Raw genomic sequence first — 25,456 nt, 5'->3', positions numbered from 1 at the left:
TAGAGCCACATTTGTGGAATGTGTAACTGGTACTTTTAGAGAAGGTTAACCACCGTAATAATTGTCAAAAAAAAATTTCTGACCAACACGTTACCGGGCCAACAGTTAAGTGGCCCACCAGGAATGTTCCCACATCTCTCGATTAGTCACTCTGGCATTGGATCCAAACCCTGAAAAAACATCCTGACCTCAAGTCGAGAAATATTTCTCTGTGTAACCCTGAAGCATTCTAGGAGGCAGTGAATATAGTATATTGCCAACAGTCTGTTGTGTAAAGTATCCAGGAGACTCAGAATCTCTTATGCAGTGCACTGCTTTCCATGCCAGTACAGACACATTCACTACATATTTCACCACAGCACCCTTGGGTGAAGAAGCACTTTTTTTTTAGTCTTGACTTCCAACCTGATACCAGCGATGTCTTTAGAGCACTCCGGGGTCCCCTGGTACAATGCTGTTTGACAGCCAGGCTTGTCCAAGCTAATCAAAATTTGCTACAGTTTGATAACACTGTGAAGCCTGATGCTTTATGAAACACTTATAATTTGGTTTACCAAAAAACCACCGATCAGGAGTGAATTTAACAGCTGACTAGCTATAAAGTCTCTCTGTGGCAATTTCTAAACATCATAAAGCCATGTGTATGACAGGAAGATATGGTATCCACTATAAAGAAGCCACTGGAATGAAAAACCCTCATTTAGTTTTACAACATGATTTTGTGGCCCCCAAAGAAGTACCACAAGCAAAACACTTGACAATATAATAAAGTTTAAGTGCAGCAATTCAGTGCCATGTTGAGTACATCATGAGATCCAGCCAAAGTAGCCAACCTGCTCTGCGTGCCTCGAAGCAGGCCTGACCCATCTCATCTTTCAGCTCTTGGTTCTCTGTGGCAATGGCTTCCCCGACGGTGACAAAACGTCCGACTGCCACGCTCACTGCCTGGCCCACCCTGTGTATGGCTGTTAGGGTGCGCTCAGACTTCTTTGGCTTGTCTTTATGGTTGATCAGAGTGGTGATCTGCAGGAATGTGTGGAGAAAGAAAAAGGGAAAGCAGGATGTTACTGGTGCCAGAAGACAAAAACATAAGGGTATTGTTTGTGCTGTTTAAAAAAATAAACTTAAGTAAAATGTTAAAAAACTGCAGGTAAAACAGCAGCAATGGTTTTAAACTCAAAATTTAAAGCTTGCTTTACTAGCAGGGTTCACAGCAAATTTGTTGTCAGGTGCCACTGTAGTAATCTATACATCTTCCCAAACACACAATCTCAAAATAATCCACTAGACCATATAATTATGCCATGTAGGGTTGCAACTAATAATTATGTTTCTTATAGATTGATCTGTTAAGTTTTTTGATTGACTGTTTAAAAATTCTGCCTATGAAATGTCAGAGAACACATTTTGTCCGACCAACAGTCCAAAAGCCAACAATATTCAGATTACAAGAACATTACACAGAAATATACCAAATTCTCAGAACCAGAGAATCATTTTGTTTGATAAATGATTAAACACAATAGCTAACTAAGTAATCACTTCATCACCAATGAAGGCATAACAATCAGACATCTGTAGTAGCAGGACCGGCATGACTAAGCCCGAGGGAGAGATAAATGAATACAAAAGTCACATGGTTGCACATTACCAAACTAGAATTATAACTCTTTGTTCAACAGTGAAAGTGTGCTGTGATTATATACAAATAACATCTTTGATAAGGGGAGTGTATTGATCCTGAAGCATGTGCTCCATTTGCTTATCAGAAAAGACGAGTTTCCTGACGGTACAACTACAAGTGGAGATAACATTTTGCAAAATAGCATGTGAATAACCTAGTGTGTGTGTCAGACGGAGAGGAAGCATGTAAGTCTACAGAACAAACTCCCCGACATCACTAACACAGTGGTTCATAAAATGGGACAAAAGAACAGCAGATGGGACATGAACACACATCTTCTGTGACATAAACAAGACAATCCATACCTGGGTACACACACACACACACACACACACCAAACTCAGGTGGGGACTCTTAGTGATAATTAAGGATATCAATTATAAATGTATAGAGCCAATTATCATTAATTATTTATTGATTGTTTCCACACTCTCCAGCTGTTGTCATTGTGGGTGTTAAGTCTGTGTGTGTGCGTGTGTGCGGTCTTGTTTTTATATACTTGTGGGGACGGAACAATGGGAGCACACTAGTTTGCATGGACCGGAGGTCACTCGTGAGACTGGAGGCTGACAGATTCGTCAAATTTTACAAAAATGACAGGCTGTAAGGTTAGAGCAAGTGTCAGCTTTGGTTTAGGGTTAAGGGTTAAAGTCTGGTTTGGCAGAAAATCTGCACAACCCAGATAACAAGTTCCTTGAACAACACAGGACCTCCTGAAGTTCAAATTGTAGTTCCTTTCAATCATAAAAAACATTCACTTTGACAATGGCACTCATCAAAGATTTCTCATAAGCATACAAGCCCTACTGCTACTTTCTATAGAAAACAAAAAATGTTATAATGGGATTAAGGAAAGGGGAGAAAAGAAAATACAGAAAACATACATTTTATGTGCTCGCATTTACACAGCCAGCAAAAGAAAGCCACAAAGGTGTTTACAGATGTAATGAAAAACTGGAGTAAATGTGTGTAAATGTTTGGGATTATGTGAGTGTTACATGTTCACATCGGGTTTTACCAGGCCCCCATAGTTAAAATAAACCTGGTGGTCTCTAATTTTGTTACTGTTGTTGTCAGTCAGATTTGTTCCTGCTCTTCGCTCTCTGTAAAACCATTGTTCTGTAACTCAACCAAGATCCTGAAAGTGCTCATGAAGCACTTCTTTCGGTCCATCCTGCTGTACTTAATGTATCATTCTGTCTTTATTATCGCAGCATTAGAGCTTTCCTTCCTGTGTGAGCTGAGTGTTTGGCTCTGACTCATCCACACAGAGTAGCATTTTCCTTAGAAAACACCAACACTATGCAGCCTAAAAGAAGGAATTTGGGCACTGTGACGCATGATTCAGACCAACGTCATAAATGGACTGTTGTTCAACATCCGGTGGCGTTCATGTTATACAACAGACTTGATTAACACTTTTCTGATGTTACGTAAATGCTTCTGATGACTGAAGCATTTCTCCTCAGCTTTTCTTCTGTGCTCAGTTTGTCTGCATCTTGTGTAAAACTGAAACTGTGTATGCACACAGTGTTGCACATTTTTTACTGTCTGCAGGGTGCATACATGTCTGAATGCAAGAATAGGCAAGCATATTTTCCTTAGAAACTTTGTACAAACAAGTGGTGACACCCATGAACAACGGCAGGCTGGCCCTGGGGTTAGAGCATGAGAGAGGAAGCTGGTTTGCAACTGTGTGCATGTGTGAAGGTATACAAACACCAGCACCTCTCTAAAAGCACTCTGAGGCTGAGAAGAGGAAGAGAAAGTGACAGAAAGAGACTGCATGAGAGGCCAACAGAGGGAAATGAAAGAGGGTCAAGTGACGCCATAAGGAAACCAGAATACAATTTATCCTGTGTGAAAAGGTTTCTTCTACACTGTGGCACTTGAGGAGGGTAAAGTTTAACAAGTTTAAGATGGTGTGTCTGTGAAAGACAAACACAAAGTCCTTGTGAATTTCGGGAGGGGGAAAGAATAGAGAATAACCACAGCCTGGGATTTTCTCTGTTAGGGATTGCAAGGTGTGTACATTTACTGGGCTGTGCAAATAGGAAGGGAGCAGGGTGGAGCAAACATAATAGCAATACAGTGTCATCACAAGACGCAGGCCTTTGTGTTTATGTGTGGCAAAGGAACCATATCGGTCTCATTGTGCAGGGACAGAGGAAAGTGCACATTCATTCTACACTGTCAGGGAAAAACATAACAATCAGGGAAGACAATATTTTATTTTCTGAAACACTATTTATCTATAAAGAGCTCGGCACCGAGTGATACTGCCAATATGATACCTGAGTATCTTGACCAGGGTAATACACTTTTGATACTTAGATACATGTTTCTCTGCAAAACCCTTCACATTTAAATGGATCCTGTGGTGTTCTTACCATTAGTAGTGCTGTGGAGCAGTGTTATTCAGATTGGGCCCCATTTTAATTTTACAACAAGGAGCCACATGCAATTCAGTGTATATTTCTGCTGGTTTCACGCCGACTGACAGTTGGTGGCGGTAATGCATAAACAAAGCAAAGCAAAAACAATTAGGACAATTAAACATGCAAGACTATAAATATAAAAAAAAAATCAGCTTTGAAAATGTTTTATGAGAAAGGAAACACATTCAACATGTTTGTTAGACCTCAAAAAAAGACACTGACTGTAAATATAATTTTGTTTATGAGAAAAATCCAAAGGAGCATCATTAGCTAAAGTCAGCCCTCACAAATGTCGATTTTAAACACACTTTGCCTAAATGGTTAAATTGTAATTTAAACTAAGAAATATCTGATCAGCAAATAAGTAAATGAAACTCCAGATATGATCCGTTGTTCAATGCCAACTTTCCCTGCTTTACAGATCTTCGCTCAATATCAAAAAAAGTACTGAGATTTTTCACCTAACTCTGTTCCTTTTCAACAGCTGCTCAATCACTGAAGCTGCCTTTAGGTCCAAGTTTAGGAGTTCACCGCATGTTGCAGTCTATTCATTAAAAATGTCTTTTCGGTTCATTCTTCACACACCCTCACTACAGCGAACTGCTGCACTCCAGCAGCGTTTGAATACCAATAAGCACAACCAACCAAGCAGAATCCACTCTGAAGCCTGCAAAATCCCTCAAGGATTTACACAACGTGAAATCTGTGAAATAGACAGAAATGTTGCTTTACATGCAAAGTCTGATCTCCAATAGATTTGTTTATTGACAGAGCTAACTGAGCATTTCCACAAGTAAAAAGAAAAAAATCAGCCCCTCATGGTTTGGTTGCTTTGCCCATGCAACTTGAATGTAGAAGGGTCAGCTGTGGAGAAAATAGTCTGATAGGTTATGTGTGTTACTCTCTTATGTCACCATGAAGAATTTAACTAAATGTCTGATGTCCCTGATCTGGGGGGAACACCCACTGCAAATTACAAACACGCACACACACACACAGTTCTGTATATAATCTCACAGTGTTTCTCTCTTTTTCACTCACACATGAACACAGCAGAACCCTACTGCGCTGTCCATCCCTCTCTTGTTACTTCCCCCCCAGTACACAACCAGTCAATTCCCAGCCATTCACCACTCAAATCTTTGTTGTCTATAATTAGGAGGACAATTACAAAGCCATAAAAACCACATCAACCTTACGCTGAGTAACACTATACATGATCAGAGGCCCACCCATTGGTTAGAAGGAAATCCAGACTAACACCTCAAGGACACAGTGACCGACTATAAATCAGTGGGTAACAAAAGCTGGAAACAGTTGTGGCTGCCTCCCACGGCTACTGGCTGAGTTTCACTGAATGGCAATCCCGGGAAAAAGTTTGGTTTGGTCAGTCATTCTTTCTTTCTTGTGATTCATGAACAGTGCAGTTGTATAAATGTGTAGAATGAATGGTTATGTTTGGGGAAGATATAGCCAGTGTGCTCAAACCAGATCAAGTCAAATCCACGTTCTCAGCTGAAAATTGACATCATTCTTGTCATTTAATAAATGCAAGAAATCTGAACAACTCAACCTGGAAGCCTGACTGGGCTTTTATTTAACTCACACTATAGCCACCACTGGCTAAAAGGTGAACAAACCCACCGTAACATCACCTGTTAGCTTTCTGAAGAGCAATTTTGAAGCTCAAGTCTGGCCGTTGCCAAATTGGTAGCACTTCACTCTGCCTCCTACGGCTCATTCAAACCCCTATGGTGGGCCCCTCCTGCCTGTCACTCAAGGTGGCCCCGCCCTTAATCATGTGTAACTTTTAGTCTCAATATAACTTAAACAGGTGAATAATATAAAATACACTTAAAGTACAGTTAATACGAAAGGAGAAATTAGCTATAAAGACCTAAACTGTTTTTGTACAAGGCTGTAAACATGTTTATTTCTCCTGTAAAGTTGGGCATTTTAACATGAGAGTCTTTTGGAGCCAGACTGAAATGGCCATTCAAGGAACTTGCACATTGGCTTCATTTTGCTGCTCGGTAACCAACCATCATAATAATTGCTTGCTTGACGGGTGTTAAGTTGAACAGCATTTTTGTCTAAGTTAAATCTCTAATTTCTTTTAAACTTTAATTGGCCTGCAGATAAGAATAACAATTCAAATTGACCTTTCTGTGGAGCAAAAAGGTTACATTATAATCAGAATCCAAGCAAAATAACTCACATCACATTCATCTATTAGTAGTCAAGCACAAGTATTTCCATACATGTGAATGTGGTGGTGTAAATAAATAATAAAAAACGCATTACCCATCTACTGAAACAGCACAGTTCCTTTTTTTGGTCTGCTTAAGTATGTTTGTGTGTCTTTTTATGTGTGATGATAGAAGTCTTTACTTTAGTACAGTACAGCTCTCTGAACTGTTTTGGAGGAAGGAAATAATTGGACAGTAGTTAGTGCGATGAGAAGGAAACAAGGCGGAGAGAAACACAAAGACAGGTCAAACGTCTCGGTCGTGTTTACTTGTTGATCAGATGGAACTGTCAGCATTATTTTGTCTGTGCGAGTTTTCGTGTTTGTCCTTGTTAATGTGAAGAAGAATGTTTCCATCTGTGATGACTCTGGTTGCCTCCTGTCTCTGTGCACCTCAGATTGTTGCTCTCATTACACAAATGCAGTGTCCATGCAGTATATATGGTACAGGGACAAAAGAAAGCACTTACCGTACTCATTTCAGCCCATTAGAGCACAAAGGGATAATTGTTACAGGGACAGATGCACCCAAAAGAACAATCTGAATGTGCATTTCTCCTGGAGGTTTCTAGACATTGTTTTTGTCTTCCACAGACTCTGAACTGTGGTGTCCTTGAAACAGCCGAGTTTGTGTTCGGTCTTTATTGATGTAAGACGAGATGCTGCTAGCTGTTCACTGGGGACCATGTGAAAAAAAAAACATAACAGGAAAGGGATGAAAGTTGCATTGAACATGCACTTTAATGGGTGAGCAAATTCCTTCCAAATTGGCCCGAGCAGACGGGAGTTCGATGCTGTCCTGGTTGAAAGCCAGACCGGAGAAGCGATACGAGGAGATGAAAAGAGAGATGGGGGAGTTAGGAGGAGAGTGGATACAAAAAGATGGCGAGAGTTGAAGAAAAGGAGAGAATAAAGAATAGGATGTCTGATCTGCACTGCACTTTACCCTTCTTTCTCCCTCTCTGTGTATCTAACACCATCCTTCTCTCTTTGAAACTTCCCTCCCTTGTGACTTCAACAGTCTGTCTGCTTCTCTCCTACCTTCATCCATCTCTTCTCTAGCAGTCTTTTGTGCTCAGTAAGTGATTCAAGTCCATCCCTAGAGCCAAGCTGCTGCAGTACAGTAAAGTACAGCAACAGCTTGCGATGTTTAAGCTGCATCCTTTGGAGTATATTATAAAACTGTGTGCACAGAACAGCAGAAATATGAAAGAGTAGAGCAACTGCATCATTCCATGTCTCACACCAAAAATAATTAGAGAACATATGCAATTTTCATTCCCCAATGAAATCAGAACATGCACAATGTACACTGGCAACAAATAAACAAATCGGTCTTAACGAATACTGCCAGTTTTCTAGACACAACGTTGTGCAGCAGGTGGTCATTACCGAACAAAAACAGTATAACATACTGAGCCAGAGGCCAGTTTACAGCCATATTCTGCAACAATGAGTCCAGTCTTGGTCCAGCAAATGTAAGCAGCTCTCATTTTGAGCTTTTTCTGCTGCCTACAGACACAATGGAAAGAGTCAGAGTCAGCTAATGGAGGAAGAATGCATGTTTTCTGGTGTACCTTGTTAAATTAAAACCAGCAGTTCAATTTAGCATGAAAGCTAAGCTGAACTTTCATTCTTTAGGAATTAGACTGCATATGCAGAGCTATATTTCAGTGAGTACTCACACACACATTCATGTATAAAACATTCACACTGAGGAGTTAGTGTAAATTTTCATCTTTGTTCAGATTCTGAAAATCTACTGACACCATGTCAAATGTAATTCTTGCTTTTGGGAAAAGTAACAACATCAGAAACCAAGAATTCTGCAGCATAATGAAGTCCACAGCCCCAAGAATAAAATCAGAGGCATCCCAAAGACACCTTTGCTGTTACTTAACTAACATGGTTGTTTTCTCACTGATAGGTAAGAAAGTAGACACAATCATTCACACACTGTAAGGCTTTCTGGATGTACTACATTTTTTTAAGAGCCCTCTCTTAATAAGGCTTCCCAAACCAGTGAACAGATAAGCCTGGCATCATCAGGCTGCAACTTGTAAAACTCACTTTCACTGTCCATTTTTCTCATGCACACACAGCTACCTAACTGAAGCACCATACTTCTCAGAGATAAAGACAAAGAGTGCAGTGATTCGGCAGTAGTAGACACTTTAGGATGACTGAAAACAGATGGTTTTACTGAGCAACACAGATAATTCCAGAGGAAAGTCAAATCAGAGCTTGCCTATACAACCACAAGATGTCAGGGATAATACCAGCTGATTGCCAAAGGGAGAAGCAGAGGAGGGAGAAGGGCGCAGCACGCAGAGGAGGTGATGGATGTGGGAAGACTACAGAGGCCAACGAATGGGCAGGCTGACAGCCATTTAGTGTAGCCAACAGAACAGACAGATTAGCATGCTTGTGTATTTATGTCCAGAGGGCAAGCATCTCCATGTGCTTCTAAGATTTTCATTATATCATTATTGTACTTTAACTGCGGTTGCATGAAATCAAGGCTGTTCTATATGTATATGTATCTAATTATTAATTGTCTAATTATTTCAGTATTAATTTGATATCAGTATCTGATAATACTTTCAAAAACAGGGAGACATGCTTGTGTTGGGAGTCAGGTGGCATATGAACAAATTCTTTTATTCATGTTTTAATATCAGTCCGATAAAAAAATTTCATTACAGTGCAATTACGTGGTCTCGATAAATGATGATATCAAGTATTTCCCATAGTATTAAAGTATTAATTGATCATATTGCGAGAGGAGACATTTTGGTCTCAGTCAAGATGTGTTTCTGATGTCCCAGGTGATTTTAAAGGACATGAACGTAATATCGGCCTCTCATCTGACTCTAAACAAGAAACTGAAATGTAATTTTAAAATGTACAACAATTACTTTAGATATAGCATTTTTAAAGAACTATAGGTGTTCTTAAGCGCTGTAAGCTATTATTTGTCAAGTGGTCTATAGTTGACGATTTTGTTTTTGTTTGTTGGTTTAGTTTGAGCCAGTTTTCACTTTGTTTGATTAAAGTCTGAGCGGTGGATAGACACAATAAACACGATGGAGGAGGAAGAGGGTGACATGCGACAAAAGTTACTGATCGGAAAATGAGCACATGACACAAACCTTAGCCCACTCACTCATGTATGCCATCTACAAGCAGGCGGACAGGGTGAAGTTGGAGAGTGTAAGCAGACACACACAGAGAAGGGCCAACGGATGGTAAAGAGAACCTGAACACCATACGGGCTAGCAGCTGAATGAGTTTTCTTTTCATTGTACCGAATGTACCACATCGGACTATGTATGAGTAAAGGGCACTGTCTGGCCTTCAGGCTTTGGCTCAGCAATCAGAGCTGACATTTGAAGATACGGAGAACGAATCCACAGCAAACATCGGTGGGAAAGGTTACTACTGACAAACAATGACCAGCCGCGTCCCAGTTAGTATTAACCAACTCAAGAGGGACAATGGCCAACAATAGAGTATCATGTCTCTTTAGTGACTGAATGACACACAGTGAGTCTCTTCTAGCTAGATGCACTGTTGAGGCCTTTTATTCATGAGCTGCAAGAAATTTCTGTCAGACAGAGTCAATGTCGACACAACAAATGCTCATGTACCAGTAATGCTGGCTGAGTAATGTCTGAAATTTATTAATACCAACAATACAACTCTTTTTTAATAGTCATTACTGCAAAACAGAAAAAGCCAATCTTCTTAAAAGTTGAATACTGAACACAACCAGTTGCATAACAACATAAAAGTCTGTAACAGAATTTTAAAATAATTTAAATCAGGATTTACCAGATCAACATATAAGTAAATTAGATTACAAATCTGTCAATGACAGCTTTAGATACTTGACTGTTCCTGATACTATATTCCAGGCACATTTCTCAAGGAGTATTGAGGGTTTTGACACCTCCGGCGCATGCTAGACACATTTCCCAACTCAAAAAAACGACACTTTGCTTTAAAACACAAACCTGCTGTCTTCCCCTTCACATGAAACAATCCTTGATTTCTTTTTTTTTAAAGGACTCATGGGTGCATTATGAAATATGTCTTCATTCTCACTGTGAGCGATCACGTGTGGCTCCACTAGCGCTGCACAGAAAGAGACCACACATAGGCAGCGCTGTCTAACTAGTATGATGGCAGACACAGTACTGTGGTCCTGGGCTCTCTTCCAAAACACTATGCCAAGCCAGTACTATGAAGCAATGTTTTGTGTTCAGTGTGATTTTACGTTCCACTATCTACATTATTCAATGCCATATTTAATTTGTGTAGAAGTATGAATGCTTGAAAGGCCCTGATTTCAGAAACAAACAACGTTTCAGCTGCAGATTTTGCAGAAGCATGTTATGTGTGTTTTTCAAGTGGAATTGGACTGACAAATGGAAAAGATGGTAAATATAACACTGGTTAAAACATGTCCCTTGCTTGTTTGACCACTGTGGCATGTCAAGGCCGCAGTGCCTGCATAGTTATATAGCGCCAGAGTAGAAAAAAAGACAGACAGAGAAGCACTAAGACACACACAGTTTGCATTCAACAGAACACAATACCTCTTTTCATTCCTTTGTGCTCACGTAAATTCTCCGGGGTGTATGGTGAGAGGATGACAGAGAGAGACTAAGTGAAAATCAGAAAGTCAGTCAAGGAGAGGAGAGATGTGCCCTGAACACAGCATAGCTGCTGGGTCAAACTCCTTTTGGCTATCCAAACTGGCCACCTGCCCCATCTCCAGTGTACCTGGGGATGCATCTGGGAATATACCGTGGGGGTCAGCATCAGATACAGAGCACCCTGAGGTCATAGCGGATAACAGTGTTTAATGTTGTCTTAAATTAATATTTTCAAAAACATTTTGGGAAATATGTTTAAATTATTTCTGCTGAGTTTGATGAGAAGAACGATAACACTTTTATATCTAAACGTGTAGAGCGAGTGACCAGTTAGCTTAGCTTAGCCTATTTATCATGGCCAAACAACATAAAACTATGTCAAAATCTAAAGAATAAGGCTGCTCAAATTCTATATTAATAGTATTTTCAACAATTTCCATATAGAAACTATAAGTGACAATGAATTGCCTCTAATCGTTGTTAATGTCTGTCAGCTGTCAGTCCTGGATTTCTGTTGTTCAAAAACTATTAAAAACACATCAGTGAAACACACTGCTGCACTGGGTGACATGCTGAATGTTGAAATTATGGCCACACGGCGACTTTGGAGCAGCATGGCCAGGTCTGGTGTTTTGTTACAAAAAACCGGTCACCCAGTGCAGCGGTGTGTTTCACTTATGTGTTTTTAATTACTTTTGAACAACAACTGAGACCTATGGCACAGACAAACAAGGCAATTCGTTGTTGGTTTTAGTCTCTGTATGGGGAGTGTTGAAAACGCTGTTAATATAGATAATGACCGGCCTGATCCTTTAAATTAGCAAGTGTTCCTGATTTCTGGATCACACATAAAAGAACAAGTAAACAAGACTGAAGAAGGCAATTGTCAGTTTTCAATACTGAACACATTTCAGTGGCTACACAGAAGGTATTGACATTAATCCCAGCCCCAGCCATGACACAGCAAGGACAAATTGAAGAAACTTTTTAGTCACTACTGTGGTACAGGACTGAGATTTCAGCAGCTCTCACTGTGAATTTCCATGGTCAGAGGAATAACATTATTTTCTAAACTAAACTGTCGTATTTGTTCTCTTGGCAGTTAAATCTCTGCAGGTGACTATGACTTTCCCATTAAAGCTGAGGCGGCATCTAACCCTTGAGTAGTCAACTGAAATGTTTGCTCCAGGCTCCTCGTATGACTCCCAGCATAGCAATGTGTAAGACTCTTTCTCTCCTGTTCCAGCTTTTGTCGCACCACGGCACAACAGCGAGCGCTGCTGCAGTGTGCATCATCATCTTTTTTTTTGTATAAGGAGCTCAAGCTTGGCCAGATTAGCTGACTCAACAGGGACCCCCTGAAAATATAATGAAAAACACATATATCTTACCGGACAAAGCATTTAAACCAATTTAACAATTACTGTAGTAGTCTACATCAATCAAAAAATATGTTTAAAGCTGATCATGCACTTAGTCTGTAACTTTGAGGCAACTCTGAAACAGTGTCAGACTTTTATTGGAGGGTATATACTGTAAATTAAACAAAGTTAGTTAGGTCTTCTTGCTTCATATGCAACTGCTATGATTGCGAAGGGCAGTTGGCTCTGTATCACAGAAATCTGACAATCAATCAACACATGTATGCAAAGAAGCCAAGACAACACCACAAAATAGATTGCACAGTTGGCACGCCATGGGCAATGCAATAAACGCAGTTCATATTGTCCAAGGGACCATTCACTGTCAAATAAATGACAAATATAATCCCACTTATTGCCTGGGGTTTATGGCTTGCCATCGATTGTTGGTGCTCTGCCATAGCTGAAGTGCTCATAGCCTCTCTGAAACCTCTCTGAGATGGATTTCCAAATAGACGGATGGAAATAGGTCCCAGGGTTTACAGAGTACATTTCTGTGACTATTTTGCATGAAGAGATTCATCTCCAGGGCTTTACTGCATTATCATTCATGTGCCACAGTAGTGTTTCTACTCAGGAAGCAGAAGCTGAAAGGAAAGCAGAACAGGCTGTGTCCTACCCGGTACTCCATCATTTCTGTCTAAAAATAATGGGAAATCTATCAGGTCTTAAGTGGGCCCATTGAGTGTGCTGAACAGAGAGTCCTCTCGAGTCAATCTGACCTGAACTAGTTGTTGTTTCCCGTATGACAAACTCTGGCAAGCCAAATCAAATGGGTCTTTATTAAAACATTAATCTTTTATTAGGAATGCCCATTATGTACTTTTATTTAAATGTTTGTTTCCCCTGTGCACTTTACTTGATATTTGAATGGATACATTACTGATTGAACTAAAAAACATGGGACCCCACTGGCCTGGTTTGTTAGTGCACAGACAGTAACACATAATCTCTCTTGAGAGCAGAGCTTTGCTACAGTGTAATCAGCCAGGCTGATAGGAGGTGCAGGAAGCCTAGAGGAACCAGCAGCAGCTGATAAGAGAGAATGATAAACCTGGGAGAAAAACAGATGGACAGCTGTGATGAAGAGATAGACAAGAGAGCAGCAGAGGGCATACAGTACATAAGAAAAGAGGGAGGACAGCTAAGACGGAGGAAAACATAAGGCACGGCTGAGAGGAGCTACAAAGGAAACAAAGCAAAATGAGCCATTACTAGTTCACTTAAGTGTATGTAAAAACTTTTTAGAGAAACTGTTGTCTTTCAGTAAAGACTGACACTGGGATAGATGAGATGAGGCAGTGTTAGTGAGTGTGACCTCTGATTCAGTGGTCCTTGCTGGGGGGTAGACAAACACAGCATGGCTGTGGATCAATTGTTGCTCTGTTAACTACAATCCAAGGTTAAATAAGAAGGGAAGGGAAGCAGAGGGAACGGATCTCCTCTGTTTGCAGAGCACCAGAGCACGACACAAATTGCTGCTGTGGTTCGCTAACTTTGTTTCTCGTTAAACCCCTTCACAGTTGCTGGTGGGAGAATGAATTTTTAAAAACAGATTACGTCTCATTTAATGCCACGACACCAAAACCCCTACTATCACCAGTATTTTTTTTTTTATGCTACACATACAGCCACTAAATGTGGAATTCTGTTTAAAGACACTACATCAGTTAACATTAATGAACTATTTAAAGGAATAGCTAGATATTTTGCGATATATGCTTTAACTATTTAAAGGAATAGCTAGATATTTAGCGATATATGCTTTTGTGCGTTCCTTGCTGAGATGAGAATATTGATACTGCCCTTATTAAGCTGTGCATTAAACGTTCACCGCAGCAAGCACCCAGGTAGCTTGGCTTAACATAAACACTGGAAACAAGGGGAAACAGCTGGCCTGGATCCATCCAAAGGTAACAAAACTCACCAGGCAGCATCTGTATAGCTCACTAATTAACACTTTTCTCATTGGCTTAATCCAAAAGTGTTAAAACACCCAGTTGTAGTTTTACAGAGATAAAACACATTAAAGGTGTTAGTTTCCACTCTTTGGACCAAGTCCGGATTCTGGCTATAGCTTCATATTTAGCGTGACAGTGCGATCAATGTTCTCATCAATGTTCTCATCAAACTCTTGGCAAAAAAACAAAATATTTTGCAGATTGTCAAACAGCTTCTTTTTATAGAACCGATTTGAACTCAATACTAAAGCTACAGCGTGCAACTTTCTTTCAAATATTTTTGTTGTAAAATATGTTTCAAAACTTGTCTTAATGTGGAGAGGTGCTGTCGAAGTCTCCTGTGACCCAGACTCATTGAACAGCACTGGCAGCAGTGAGGAGATATTAGCTTCTAAAAGGTTTTGAGCGGGATTGGCCTCTAACCAATCAGAGATTTTCAGTTATTTCTGCTTGATCGGTAAGTTTTGTTGCATTCTCATTTACTGTAATTTCACAACAACAAATGTCTGAAGAGCTGGGCAGAACCGGGTGGAGTGTAGTAGAGCCCAGTGGAGCAGGGAAAGGGAGCACTAACATCTCTACAATATCTTGACGCAGCAGATCTATAGTGAATTGTGAAAAGTGAATAAAATCATCTCAAAGGCAAAGGCTTTTAATGAGTTCAAGCAGGATTATTTAGTTTATGATGCATATATCACTGCTGTGCTATCTATACATAATAATGCTTAAAATCTCTAATTTTACCAAGATCATCTATGAGTTTAAAGGGATATTTTCTGCACTCATTTTGAGCAAAACCCAATACAGCAGAGGTTCTGCCATTAAATCAAATATGTCTCCCTGAGGATATCACTAGTGCAGCTCAGGCCTATTTGCTTGAGATGGGTTCAACCTTTCTCTGCCAGTGTGTGGGTGATGATAGCATTGCACCTGGAACTGTGGGCATCTGCTGGTAGATGAATGCCACTGACAGCATCTCACTTTGAGGGTGTGAATACTCAAAGCATGCATGTTCTTGTTTATCTCAAACAGTACTGTCTACAATACTGTATCATGCCTTACAAAACCTCAACACTAAAAATAGCCAGCAGGCAAATCATAGTCTAGTCAATGGGAAATTAACAGGGGCCCAGAGTGTGAAACAAGTCATGTCAGCTTGTAACAAACTGAAAACAGACAGAACACAGGGTGCTGACAACACAGAAATGTTACTTGGATCCAACTGTTTTAGCTGTTATCACTATGGAACTAAAGCAGCCAGCCTGAGAGCACAGATATATTTGATCTAAGCAAGTTTTTGCAAAGCATTCAAGATGAAATTTCAAAGGTATCTCTGGCCAGAGCAGCGGGTGTAGATCCCACCCATTTGGAAATGTACACCATACGCAGATACAAACTTCTCCAGACTGTACACTGGGCTCTTTGTTTCAGAGAAGACCAGCCGTACTGTTCTCATTCTCTTTTCTGGGAATAAATCTTTTACAAGGATATGGCACTTGTTTACTTTGGCAAAGAAAGCAAGACTCACCAGAAAAACATCACATAATACCTATATATGTGAGGTCTCCATTCTGTCCATCAGCCTCTGGACACATTCAGGAGAAAGTTTAGAACTTGCCTCATAACATAAAAAACATTTCCCGGATACTGAAGTCATGTTTCATTTCACTAATTGAATAAGATTTGCAGCTCTGTAATAGAATAATCATATAACTGTATTAGGCAAGTTGTTACATTCCAGGAAGAGAAGAGGCAAAGAAAAGAAAAACATTTCAGATGAGGATTTTTCTTGCAGACATGCCCTGCTGAAGAGACAAAAATGTGCAATTAATGAATAACTAAAGCGTATTATCACAAGGTGCATGGTAGTCTCTTTTCTGTATACATGTAAGAGCAGACAAGTCAACCATGAAAACAATTTCCTCCTATGAGTTGAATAATTTAGACCGGTCTCACCTTGTGAGATGAAGCACATTCAAAAGAAACAGAAAAAACTGTAAAAAATAAAATAATATACAGGCTGTAACAAATATTCCTCTTTGAAACCTCTGAACCCCACCGAAAACACAATGTGACCCAGAGTACTGTTCTTGCTGACTCCGAACTTTGATTGTCCTCCTCCACAATTTCTTTGTGTTCTTGAAACCTGATATGAAAGTACTTGAAAAAGGCAGACTGCAGTTCCTGATGAGGTCCTATTGTATTCTTCATTCGGCTCCTCAGTTATCTCAGTGAGGATCTCCTGGGCCACCAGTAAAGACTGAGCAGTACCTGTGTAAAACCTTAAGAGTTTGAACTGTAAATCAGTGCAACTTGTTGGAGATAAATCTCCAGATCCAATATCATTCAGATGAAGCCACAAGTTCAGTCAAAAGCAATGACCATTACAGCCTGCATCCTCTCCTGCTCCTCCTCCTCATCAGCTTAGTTTGTAAAACATGCCCCACAAAGCTGAAACACTGGTGTCAGAGATTTCTAAACTCTGCAGACCACACAGACATGATGCAGCAGCCATTGCTCAAACAGCATTTGTCCCTGAGTCATTGTCTTTGTTGCAACATAGCATGACAACAACAGCCTGCTTCAACAACCTGGAGCTATGAACACAACAATCAAGCCAATGGCAAGTCACCCCCCTCAGGTTGTTATCACACTGAACTGCGTTTAATGACTGGGTAATTATATAAAGTCCTCAACAGGATAATCCCAGCTGCTTGCCAACTTGGCCTCCAAAACATTCCATCAGTCATCATGATGGGTAATTACAAGTAATGGACAAATAATAGTGTACGGTGAACACTGTGTGACAGTGGTTTAACCAGGCTCTGTGAGAGCCTCCCACAGCACTGGCATGTTCTGCAGGAAAAGAATCTGCTAGGAGGCCCCTGACCAAAAACACTTGACACAAGGGCTTGTCTCTAAATTAATAAGGTTGATTTTTGTTGAATGAATAAGCAAAGTGACTGTAGGACTATGGCTCTTGTTACCATTGCTAACTCTGAGAGACGAGACAGTCCAAGTAACTTCAAAACAGTGCTGATTTATTCAAAGGATCACAGGTAAAATTAACATTACACGCTCAGATATCTTCCACCTCCAAACTGCTCACAGGCAGATGTAAGATGAAAGACCCTGAACCCACCAGGCCTATACATTATATCCCCTCGGTTGGGCTAGCCCCATACTACACAGAAACGTCAACTGAGACGTCTCTGTTGCCAGCTGTGCAGCTGGTCATAGCAGTAGTCAAAACATGAAGCAAATCAATGTGTGTGTGTCTGTTGGTTAAGTGGTGTGTAGCTAAAAACATTCTCACGACTTCTAGTAACATGTCGTGACTTAAACATAAGAACATATTATGGCTAAGGCTACAGTTATACACGTCATAATAATAATATTAAACACCCTGTCTGCTGACAGTCATCAACTCTTCTCTCTAGTATCCTTGACCAGATGTACCCTGTAGAAACTCATAAGCATGCCTAAGCATTTAACAGTCTAACTAGACATCCTATCTGCACTAAACATTTCTAATACATAAAGTATCTATCCAATATCTATCTGACTAAAAATACCTAACAGTGACAAAGAAAAATGGATTTTGTCTCTGCGTTGATTGACCTAGTAAAAACACAAGTGTCTGGTGAAAGCACTGACATTGTATTTATTAGCTTCCTCTATTATTTCTTCCTTCCCACTTTTCAAAGCTCTGAAAACTTCACAGAAGAAAGGGAAGAGATGGTAAGATAAGATGTTAGGTGTGGAAGAAAGTCTATCCCCAGAGTGAGACAAATCCTCACCCAGATGCAGGGGAAAAAACCTTTCTAATAGTATGGTGTGGAAGGTTTGACATTTGAAAAGAAAGAGACATTAAAAAGTGAATGACTGCATTAATAAATCAATGAAGTGTGTCAAACCAAAACATCAAATCCTCAAGGCACAGAGGTAGTGGCTGAGCAGGATGATTCACTGATGAAAGTGGTGAGCGAACAAAGTGAGGCGAAGAAAAAGCCCTGGGGAGGAAAGGCACTACTCCATGGCTACTAGCCAGTTCAGCGTGCACAAAGGTCTCATCATTTGAGACTTTGTCTTTTGACCCCAGCAGTGATGCACAGACAAAGTTTCAGAAACCGCTCACACGGATACACATTGTACGAGCTTATAACATGAGCCCTTGATGGAATGCAGCCCCCACCCCCCCACCCCCGAGTTCAGACTGAATAATGGGGGTTTAGGCAACATGCATTCACTACATGACACATGGCCATGTTTTCATGTGACTGGAATTCTGTTTAAACCTCATTAAACATTCATTTAAACCAGTACCTCTACTCCGCAATCCAGTCTAATCCACAAATACAAGCCCAGCCATAATAAATACTCATAATAAAATCTCACATGCACAAAAAAAGTTTTCATATCATCGGCGCTTCAAAACACTGCTTTCAGCTTTTCCGATTAATGGATACACTTGAATGTCCAGAAATAGAAGGCGGGGGACTTTAACTTATTTATAGGGGCTGGCACTGTGAGTGTGTGTTTCTGGGCTGTGTTTCCAAGCTGGCTGGCCCCCAGCTGTCACCCACTGGCTCCAGTCACCCAGAAACAGTGACAAGATAAGAACACTCTGCCCATAGTGATAGGGCTAGGCATCGGTCGGGTACTTTCAGGGTATAGATCAGAGTAGTTGATAGACTTTTCTTGGCCAACTTAAATTGCCAAATTAACTGTCTTTATGTTTCTGTCTCATCAGCATTCAAAGCATACATTGTCATGCAAATGATCTCTACGTGCAAAACTGGTGGACTGATTTTTAGACAATCTAAAGAGGATTTGTATCACATTGTCACTTGAAAAGACAACTTTAAAACGGCTACTTTAAATACAACTCCATCATGAACAGTATTTAAACAAGACCTATTTGTTCAGAAACATCACATCACACATCACACTGTGTAATTTTATAAAATTAAAAAGATATTGTCCTGTTTTTTTAGAATGTTTAAGATCCTATCTGCTGACAACTGTGTTTTCAACACTGTGTTGGCTTACAAAAACATTTCCCCTGAAGATATGTGACAAAAAACAGCAAGAAATCCATCATCTTGATCACTCTTTGGATTTCTATGTCAAAGACTGGGACAGTCAAATCAAGCTGAGCTGGTTTCATGCTGTTCCTCTTAGTGCTCTTCAGAACAGGTGCAGGTCTGAGGATTACACCTCAGTTCACATTTAAAAGCTCTGTGCTCTACCTGTAGCCATTGGCTAGGTTTTGAGTAGGCCGCATAATTAACTGGGTGATATGGGGACACTGGACTCTCTAGACAGGTTGAGATTAAAAGTGATATAACAAGGGCATAAGTGGAGACAAACTATATGCACAATGCTGAAGACAGAGAATGAGAAAGCAGGAGAGTAAGGTGTGTGACAGGAAAACAAAATCAGGAAATTGGGCAGAGCAACAGAGAAAGGGTGGATGGCATACAAACAAGATACTATAGCATCTTACATGCTGATACTTCCTCACACACACAGATCACCCTGAACTCACATCGCAAAGAAACTTAAATGTTTCTCTACTGGGTTTAATGGCCTCAAACTCTTGCACAAGGTCAGGAGTGATATTCTTGCCAGTGAAATGTACATTATAATCTATCACATGACAGGTAATCAAAGGATTTTGGCCAATATAGCATAGAAACAAAACATTCTCATAAGTTTTCCATTGGAGAGAGCATTGGAGTGACATGGCAAACTTCAAATATTTGAAATTTCTGACTATTCTAAATTGTAAAAAGTTGGGAAAATGTTTGGCATTCTGCATTCTCTTTGTCCTTCACACTCTCTCGTTCTGTCATGTCAAACCTCATCTCTTTAAAAGAACTCATTATCGAGAGGGGAAAGGTTCAAAGACGCTTAGAAGAAGGCAATTAACACATACAAGCCAGGCTGTAGAATTCCACAGCCAGCAATGTTGCTGCTGGAAGGGAGTGAGGTACAAACATGATGATTTGTAGAGCTCTGGGATGTACATCGGATGTTTTTGTTTTGTTTGACCTTAAAAGGTAGAACTCATTAAGACATTTATACTGTATTATATGTTTAGTCTCGTAGAGATATTGCTATTTCCTTTGATGCCATGATAGGATGGAATCATGACCCTGATTTATTAAGTAATGTACTAATCTATCACATATGGCAGAGGTTTTCACACTGTGAGGCACGTCCGAGACGTGACAGGAGTGTGTGGGGGGGGGAGATGTGAGACAAAAATACTGCATGAGGTGTAAGGTAATAATTCTAGTCCGGCAAGGTACTAAAACCCTAAGCGTCACAATCTACGTCAACATGTGTACTCCTTGTCAGTCATAACTCAGCCACATCAGACTGCACAGACATGATGCACATTTTTTTTTTTCAGTGTGACTTAACACTTAGGATACCATTATCCCTGATGATCTCAACGCAAACAGACATCCATAAATATGCTTAGAAAATAGAAAAAAACCCACTACATAACTAAATAAATACAGAACTTGCCTGACGCTTTCTTTGTGGGTTTCAGACATTCATCCATTATCTACACTGCTTATTTCTGAAAAGGGTCATGAGGAAACTGGAGCCTATCCCAGCTGACATTGGACAAGAGGCGGGGTACACCCTGGACAGGTCGCCAGTCTATCACAGAGACAAACAGCTACACACACTCACTCCTACGGGCAATTTAGAGTCACTAATCAACTTAAGCTGCATGTCTTGGGGCTGTGGGAGAAAGCCGGAGCACCCAGAGAGAACCCACACAAGCACGGGGAGAACATGCAGCCTGAAAATCATCATGTTTTTAAATTATATTCAGTATCAAGGTAATTGCTATCTGTATATGCATAGGTACACTGTATATACCTTTGACAAAATGTAAATAAATATATATAATTTATTTTTTACATTAGATTAAGATGGGGGTGTTGGGGGAACACCTCAGTTTTGTTGTCCAACTGTGAAAGCCCCCGGCATAAAGAGAATAAGTCACAGTGTTATAATATTTTCAGAGAGCACAGGATATGGAGCAAAATAGTTAAAGGTGCCTTTTGAAACAGTTTCATGTAGAGATGGCAACATTCCTGACTCTTTTTTAGACAACTTCACAACTGGCAAGGCTTCCTGTATTCCCCAGGACTTGCAGAGCATCCCGTAGTGAGGCACAGACCCCAGATTGTGAACAACTGTCCTAGTCAGTGTCATGTGCTCATGACTGGAATAATCACTACACTGAGCCAAGGAACCACCAGTAACAAAACAATGGAAGACAAACTGTTACCCAAATATACTGATCTGTCTACCTGCTTTGTCCAGGCAGGAGATCTATCTATCTAGACGACAGGTCCCTGCTATTGCTTTTCATTCTAAGGTGGCAGAATAGAAGGCTTTGAGCAACTCAGCACAAGCAGTGCCACTTCGAGTTTCTCTGATAATGGGAATCAACCTCCCAGCTATAGCAAAAGGTCTTGGTCTGAAGCTGAAGCTTTCCTTGAGACAATTAAAAGTGATTATTGCTATTAGCTACAGCCATAAGATAACTTAAATGGCACAAGTGTGAGCTAGCTCTTATCACCATTAAGTTATCTCTGCTGTTCTCTCTTGGTGACCGATCCCTTTAAGCAGGGATATTTGGGGGTTTCAGACACACACACGCAAATACACAACTTTCTCCTCTGGATGTATATTAGATGGTGAAAGGTCAATGGATCGACATGTGAGACAAACCCTTTTATCGACACTTTAAAAGAACAGCGATCAGTAATGACTCCCCCGACAGCAATAGTGAGAAGAGTGCTAGAGGGAGGACAAGGGGGAAGGAAACAGTCATCCTGCAAGCCTTGCACTTGTTTGTTTATGCCTGTATGGTGGGTGTGTCAACAAAAAAAACACTATGAAAGAGTCTGAGGGTGGGAGGCTTGGAGAAGTCATCAAAAGAGACAATCTGAATTCTCTATACTGACTACATTGGCTGACTAATGCTACCATGTTACTCAACAGGGGAGCCGAGTGGAATTACATCTCATTTCAATTTGATGACACAGCTCTGTTGTCGCCATGTGTGTACTACTGACCACTGAGTGAGAATTTGTCTCAGACCTTCATTTTAACAAAAAGAATGGAAGTCGGGCTCAGCGTGATTCGTATATTAGTGTTTGAGCCTGGGGAGAATCAGCTGAAACAAAACATTAAACTATACAAACTAGCAAGGCTCAAACTAAAGGAGAAGAAAAATAAACTGTACTGGAAAATGAATGAGAAAAAAATGGTGGCCTCAGTTATCTGGCTCTCCTCCAAGTTAGTTATCAGACTCAGCATTGTTTTGGTCAAGACCTGAAAGGCATGACAAGTCATGAGTGCAAAAACAAACAAAACAAAACAAAAAAAACAGGATTACGTACATTAATCGTCAAACACTGGCGCCACTGATTCATTTAGCTTCTGTTGTCCATGAGCAAACAATCACACATACCAAAGTATGCACATACAAAAGCACACAAACCACACACACACACACACGCAGAGTAATAAACACAATAAAGGGTTATTTTCTGCCATTCCCACAGGGTTAATATATTTAGGTCTGTCAGTGTCTATGCGCACACATGCCTGCTTGTGGGGCACTGTAATCCTCATGTGGTTTCACCACCATGCCAGGCACCCATTTGTCTTCATTATCATCACACGGCTGGAGGAAGCAGATCTGTTAGGGCTCATGGCAACAGTAATGTCTCTCTGTCTGTGTATAAAGAACAACTTCACTACCTGGACGTTTGTCATGTCAACCCACCACAGGACCAGGGATATTAAGAGGGAGAAACTGACATGTGCCTCAATAAAACTGCATTTCCAGAAATAGGGTGAATATTTGACTGATGGCCATGCTGACAGAGCTGCTAAGTGAGGAGTATGTTTATCAAGCACTTTTTTGTCAGCATTTTGTTTAATGTGGAATTTATGTGGCAAAATGCTAAAGCTTTGAGCAAATCACACCCTCAAACCTGCCGCTGAGCTTTTGTCTAGGTAATAAATATGCCATTTCAAGCTAGTTTGTGAGCAAACTGAATATTATAAAGTTTTTTTTTACCCAAATGTCTTCTTAGCACATCAGAATGCAGAACTGCAAGCACCACAGAACCCCTGGAAGTATAGCAAAGTTGACCCTAACAAACTTGGACAGGGAATGGATTTTGAAGGCCCAGTTACAAGAGAGATTCTTTCCTGGCTTGACTTTGCAGAGAAACTATGGAGTTGGCATAGCTAAGTAAGAACAAGGCCAGTGTGTTACAAATGTTTAAATGTTGACTGATCTGATCAAAGTCTCAGATATGACTCCCTTGGCTTTTTGTTCCAGTAGATCTTTACCTCAAAACAACCCTCTTATACCTCATCAGCCTGAAGACCACCATGTCCACACTCAGTCAGGCCTGCTGTGTTTTTAATAGGAACACACCTCAATTATAAAACCCAGGGACAGAACTGTTATTTCACTAATCACCACTTCAAAACAGGAATCAGAACTCAAGGCAAAAGCAGCCAGATTATCGCTAATTGCCTTCCAGCTGTCTACAGACCACATCACAAGGTAGGACACACACATTCACTTAATTTCCCTTCTCTCTGTGTGATGCCCACAGAGCAATTCATTATCCTCACCATGCCTCTCACAATGCAAGTCCATTGGTATGGAGATGACAATGGCAGAAAAGGTGGAGTAAAGCACATTAGTGAACTCCTAGCTGAAGAGAGTGAACCTTTTAAATTAAGAAAAGGCCCATTATATTTTCAAAAGGAGGAAGTAAATGGTCAAAAATGATGGAGCTAGAAAACACCCAGCTGGCCACATTATGGAAACAGGACTCAGGCACATTTAAACAGAATTTAAATTGCAAAAACTCAGAGCGACAGCAACATTGGGGATGAAGCTGACATCCGGGCTTGCTGTCAAAAAGATAAATGCACATGCAAAGAATCAGCATGACAGGTGAACATACAAGCATGAAAAGAAGTGGGTGGGATTGTGTGTGTGTGTGTGTGTGTGTGTGTGTGTGTGTGTGCGTAGTGCAAGACCGGGAGTCTCCCAGGCCTATAATTACACTTCTGTAGGAGTGAAGCTGATAACTGAGGCCGGAGGATATCAACGTCCAAGCAAGATGAGGAGAGGAGAGGAATACATAATAAAAGGGGGGCTATCTTATCAAAAACCAGCTTTTCTGACTGACACTGCTTTTTCATTTCCTCCTTGATACTTATCTAATGATCCCTATAACACGTGCATGCACACACAAAAGAACTCACATACAGTGGGTACGGAAAATATTCAGACCCCCTTAAATTTTTCACTCTTTGTTATATTGCAGCCATATGCTAAAATCATTTAAGTTAATTTTTTTCCTCATTAATGTACACACAGCACCCCATATTGACAGAAAAACACAGAATTTTTGACATTTGAGTCCTCCATTTAAAAAAGAAAAACTGAAATATCACATGGTCATAAGTATTCAGACCCTTCGCTGTGACACTCATATATTTAACTTAGGTGCTGTCCATTTCTTCTGATCATCCCTGAGATGGTTCTACACCTTCATTTGAGTCCAGCGGTGTTTGATTATACTGATTGGACGTGATTAGGAAAAGCCACACACCTGTCTATATAAGACCCTACAGCTCACACTGCATGTCAGAGCAAATGAGAATCATGAGGTCAAAGGAACTGCCTGAAGAGCTCAGAGACAGAATTGTGGCAAGGCACAGATCTGGCCAAGGTTACAAAAAAAAATTTGCTGCACTTAAGGTTCCTAAGAGCACAGTGGCCTCCATAATCCTTAAATGGAAGATGTTTGGGACGACCAGAACCCTTCCTAGAGCTGATCGTCCGGCCAAACTGAGCTATCGGGGGAGAAGAGCCTTGGTGAGAAAGGTATAGAAGAACCCAAAGATGACTGTGGCTGAGCTCCAGAGATGCAGTCAGGAGATGGGAGAAAGTTGTAGAAAGTCAACCAT

The 25,456-nt window shown here is 40.5% G+C and overlaps 1 protein-coding gene across 2 annotated transcripts in view; it reads right to left on the bottom strand.

Annotated features, from left to right (window-relative positions):
• ctnnal1 (catenin (cadherin-associated protein), alpha-like 1) overlaps positions 1-25,456 on the bottom strand; it is a 50,211-nt gene that overhangs the window by 21,001 nt on the left and 3,754 nt on the right. For both annotated transcript variants that reach the window (XM_020606941.1, XM_020606942.1), the window contains exon 2: positions 834-1,023. In XM_020606941.1, coding sequence (XP_020462597.1) covers positions 834-1,023 — 190 coding nt within the window. The remainder of the gene's footprint in view (positions 1-833; positions 1,024-25,456) is intronic.

This window comes from Monopterus albus, unplaced genomic scaffold, assembly GCF_001952655.1.
Source record: "Monopterus albus unplaced genomic scaffold, M_albus_1.0 scaffold82.1, whole genome shotgun sequence".
Lineage (NCBI taxonomy): Eukaryota > Metazoa > Chordata > Actinopteri > Synbranchiformes > Synbranchidae > Monopterus > Monopterus albus.
This window is presented reverse-complemented; position numbering and strand designations above follow the sequence as displayed.